At 40.2% G+C, this 4,782-nt stretch overlaps 1 protein-coding gene across 1 annotated transcript; it reads left to right on the forward strand.

Annotated features, from left to right (window-relative positions):
- The first annotated feature begins 2,331 nt into the window (after positions 1-2,331).
- On the forward strand, positions 2,332-4,371 carry LOC138224000 (myosin-2 heavy chain-like). The gene has a single exon (XM_069180187.1). It carries the CDS (start codon positions 2,332-2,334, stop codon positions 4,369-4,371), a length of 2,040 nt encoding a protein of 679 aa, XP_069036288.1.
- The last annotated feature ends 411 nt before the right edge of the window (positions 4,372-4,782 follow it).

Genomic DNA, 4,782 nt, shown 5'->3' on the forward strand with positions numbered 1-4,782 from the left:
ACCGCCCAACCAGTCGAGGTGCAGCTTGGAGTAGGACGGGCGGAGGAATCTAACTGCGGCGCGCAGGGCAGTCGTTGCTCCGAGGGGGTCTACCAGCAGTCCGGCTGGCTAGTAGAAAGTCTCTATGCACAGAGTGTGACCGCGAGTCTTCACAAGTCACTCTTTTGCCTGGGAAGAAACTGGTTCGTTCCCGGTCCAGCGCTGCTTCTGAATAAGCTATTCAGGTTGTCGACGAGGGTCCAACTGTAGGCTGCCGTTGATCAAGCAGAGCATTCACGTTGGTAGAATTCTGAGTACGTATGGGATCCTCGGCCTCACACTTAGAACAAAGTCCAAGTCCTTTTGCAGACAACAGCAGTTGTCACGTGATTGTCTCTGAGGATGCGCGAAAATGGCCAAGGAGAGCCCAGAACTGAGCTTGCGCTCCCTTTTTGATCAAGACCCAGATGTGTGCTGATTGGTTGAGAGTTTGGCGGGCATTGGAGACCCACGTGGTATTACCAGTCCCTGATTGGTTGGTCAAGGTGAGATATAAGTCACTTACTCTTGACACTTAGGAATGCAGTCCAGATGTCCATTCGGCACTCCCTAGACAGATAGGCGCCAGTGGATGACCATTGATCATGATAGCCAGCCTTAGCTACTTGCATCCCTGTCTGGGAGCTTGCTTCTTATCAAAAGAAAAACATCTTAAATCAACTTGCATCAATTCTTTCTCTGTGGCTGCACCACAGAGATGGAGGGTGAGATGGGGCCTCCTTTAGGAGCATACCAACGCTTAATTCTGTCTTATTAACAAGCATTGCCGCTACACACGTATATGCAAGTATATGTACACATAAAGTCTGCATCAGGAGACGTACAGAGTATAGATTAACAATCTGTTTCACAGCACTATTCATTGTGTAATTTAAAATCTTATTGACTTTATCATCTCAGACACAATATTTAGACTATCAAGAGAGACTATAGGGTTTCTATCCATTTCCACTTCTGCTTTTCCTGGTGAGGATTGCGGTGAGGCAAGTGCAAGCCAATCATACATGGGGACAATTTGGAGGCCATGGTAAGGGACACTGGACACTGGAATGACCCCCTACTCTTCTAGAGAAATGCCCAGGGATCTTTAATGACCACTGAGAGTCAGGACCATGGTTGAAGGTCTCATCAGAAAGACTATACTGGGGCATTAGGACCCACACAGACTGCAGGGTGGGTGCCCCCCACTGGTCCCACTAACACCTTGTCCAGCAGCAAACGTAGTTTCCGAGGAGGTTTCCCATCCAGGTTGGATTTAAATATTTATATAAGTTTAAATATTATATTTTAATTTGAGGTACCTTTTATTAATTAAAATAAAAAGGGCTTTTATTGTGTCAGAGATATGCAGATCCATACATACAATAATTTGCATTAATTAACTTTTGGTACATCCATTCTAAAATCCCTACTCTACAAGTTATTACCTATAGGAGTTGTTTAAGGAGACATACACCTGACATTCAAATGACTTATTTGGTTTTGTTGTCATCTAAGAATTTTATATTAGGTAGAAAAATGTACTCTTCAGCAAGACAATGACCTCTACTAGAGCACGGCCACATTGAAGTTAACTTGCAAAAGAAAAATTCTATAGAAATTCATGGTAAGACTTGGCAATTCCATCAGCTATGCCCAGAAAACTGTAGAACTTTTGCCAGGAGAAAAGGATCAAATTAACTCACATCAGTTTGCTGTAGCTGCTGGTAAGCTGTACTGCAGCATGATGATTGATCAAAACCCAACCACAAATCTCAGTGCACTGCTAAAGATGTAATTATAGAAGCAGTGAATAGCAAGATCAGAAATTCTAAGGGGGATCTTTCATGCACATGCATAGCGTACAGTATATACTGTACACTATGGTAATTGGCTATGTCGGATAAAACGGAATGTCAGATAAATGAAAGTCAGATAAACGCGACTCTATTGTACTTAATTATGGGTCTGAAACCTTTTGCTTATCACTAAACTTCAATTTGTATATCTTCTTACAGTTTTTGCTGACATTCAGCATCCTTCACACTTAATAATGATAAATCAGATCATTACAGCTGCTTGAAATAAAAGTATCCAAATATTTTCTGAACTGATGTTGATACAATAATATAATGCTAAAATTGTACAATTTTATAAGCCCCCATTTGTCACACAAAATGTTAACAGGATCACCTCCTAACAATGTTATATCCAGAATATTTAGGAAAGGTTTCCATGTGTACAAGTGCACATGAACACATAATTGCAGATCACAAATTGATTTTCTATCCTTTACTCTTAGAAAGAAGAAACATGGAAATAATACAAGGTACCAAAAAAATCACCAAGGCTGAAGATGTACGAAATGACAACAAAATGCTAATGAAACCTTATGCTAATTGGGAAGAGTTTTTGATGCCAGCTCCAATTTCCATAGCCATTTTAGGAGAATTAGTCTTTATCTCTTCTAATACAGACTTTTCTATCAATAAAAATCCCCCAAAAGATGGCTTTAAATTCATTCGTTACCCAGAATCCTTCCGCGCCTGTCTCATGCAAGTGTGCAATGCTGGATGGGGTGCGTTCAACGAGGCCCATAAGAACATGGACCAGATTCGTCTCCACTCTGCCAATGTGCCAGAGTATGTAAAATTAGCAGTCAAGTTGATTGTCCGAGATGACGACAAGCTCATCGAGCTCATGCTCCCTGACCAGCTAGAAAACATCAGCTCCATAGCAGAGGAGTGTAAAATCCTGTCAGAGCTCACAGAGAAAAAATTCACCTTTGTCATTGATCTGATTCAAGAGCTGATGGAGGCCTGTTTGAATGCTAAGGCAGCCTATAGTGAAGAATTAGAAGAACTGAAGCAGAAAATAGAGGAATCCAAGTTGAGGAAACAAACAGCAGAAGAAGGAAAACGTAGAGCAAATAAGACATTTGAAAACATGCAAAAGCAGTTGGATGAAGCTCAACAAGAATATAAAAAAGCCATGGACTCTCTGCCCAGTGGTTGGGATATTGTTGGCATGAACTTTGTGGAGGGCCTCACTAATTTAGTTAATATCTGTTATAGTGCTTGTACTGCAAGTGTAACTAAGCGTGGAAGAAAAACAAGTAAGGAGCAAAATCCCATTGCGTTAGGCAATGTTTATGCCAAATCACAGGTTCTCTTGAGTCTCCTAGAACTAGTTAAGTGTTTTTTTCATGAAGACAAAATACATTGGGGCGTACTTTATGATCAAAAGAAGGAATGTGCAAAGTCTGAGTGGGTGGCAGATCAGGTGAAAAGAGTTAAGGAATCTTTGGAAAAAGAAGAAGACTGCAAGCCAAAAATAACAGCAATGCAAATGTGCGAAGACATTCTTACAATCTGCTCTTGTCTAACAGATATTGCTCCAGACAATGTCTGTGAAGAAAGCAAACAAAAAGAGTTAATAACAAAACTAAAAAAGTTGAAAACACAGGCTATGAAGTTTGATACCGAGAGTAAAGGCTTCACAGGTGCCTCTGCCTTTCCTGTAACCCCCCCACAACTGGCGAAACACCAAGAGGAGCAAAGTACACAGAGAAAAAGTGCAGGCGACGTCGCAGCTGACAACGCCCGTTTTCGCATAGAGCAGAGTCGAGCTCAGATGAATCAAGCACAACAGATGTTCCAGAAAAGCTTGGAAAATCTGGACAAATACCATAGTGACCTGACTGAAATCCTAGTCACAATGAGGAGCTGTGAGGTGAAAGAAATCGACTTCAAGACCACTATTAAAATGCTGACGAAGGGACTGGATGCGATGGGAAAAGTAAAGGAACAATGGGAGAAGATGGTATTCTTTTTCCACATGCTCTCCAACATAATCAAAACCAACCTAAACAAACATTTAAAGGATGTTGTCCAAACTGCAGAAAAAGCAGGTTCTTCCAAGCTTGGCTATTCAGCAAAATCATTCCTGAGAGATCTGCTGTATAACCAAGCTTTCCAAGCATCTAATATTGCCAGTTTGGTGAACATGATCTCTGGGACCTACACAGAGATCTCCAACTTGTACCTCATGGATAGAATCAGCAGCTTGGGGAAACTCATGGCCTTAGACCCCAGCAAATCTGACTTTGATACAGAACGGAAAAAGTTACATATTGGCTGTGAAGAAGCAGAAGCAGGAATAAAAACAATTGTACTGAAAAATAAAATAGAATTTGAAAGGAATACAAAATCAAGAACAGAGAAGATTGAAAAAGCCCTCAATGGAGCATTGCCCCCAGCCTCTGAGGAAGAGATAAAAGAAGTTATACAATGTGTTGAAGTGGGAATGAAGATGTCAACTCAAGAAGAAGAAGATGAGGGGCAGTATTGTTAGCTCTTACATTTTCCTGCTGAAAATGCAAAGAAATAAATGTACGAGTCCTACAAAATATGCTTCTTTGTCATACAGGCTTATACTATAACATGATAGATATGATACTGGAAAACATTGCTTAATAGAAAACTGCAGGATTTGTTCAATGGGAATTAACGGGCTCGGGGTAGTTAGTTTGGATTCACGGAAACTAATATATATTTTTTCTGCAATGATACAGTATACACATTTCTGTAGTAATATTATTAGTTTGATTATAGTATTATTAATTAATTGGAGTGGAATATATTTTTCTATTTTTATTGCTTATTGCTTTAGGTACATATGTGTTTCCTGCAGGTATTGTGATGATACTTTTATAATCTACAGCCTCAGAGTAGATCTTGTCTACAACAGAATTGTTCTACAACA

The sequence above is a fragment of the Lepisosteus oculatus genome, chromosome 18 (assembly GCF_040954835.1).
Source record: "Lepisosteus oculatus isolate fLepOcu1 chromosome 18, fLepOcu1.hap2, whole genome shotgun sequence".
Taxonomy (NCBI): Eukaryota; Metazoa; Chordata; class Actinopteri; order Semionotiformes; family Lepisosteidae; genus Lepisosteus; species Lepisosteus oculatus.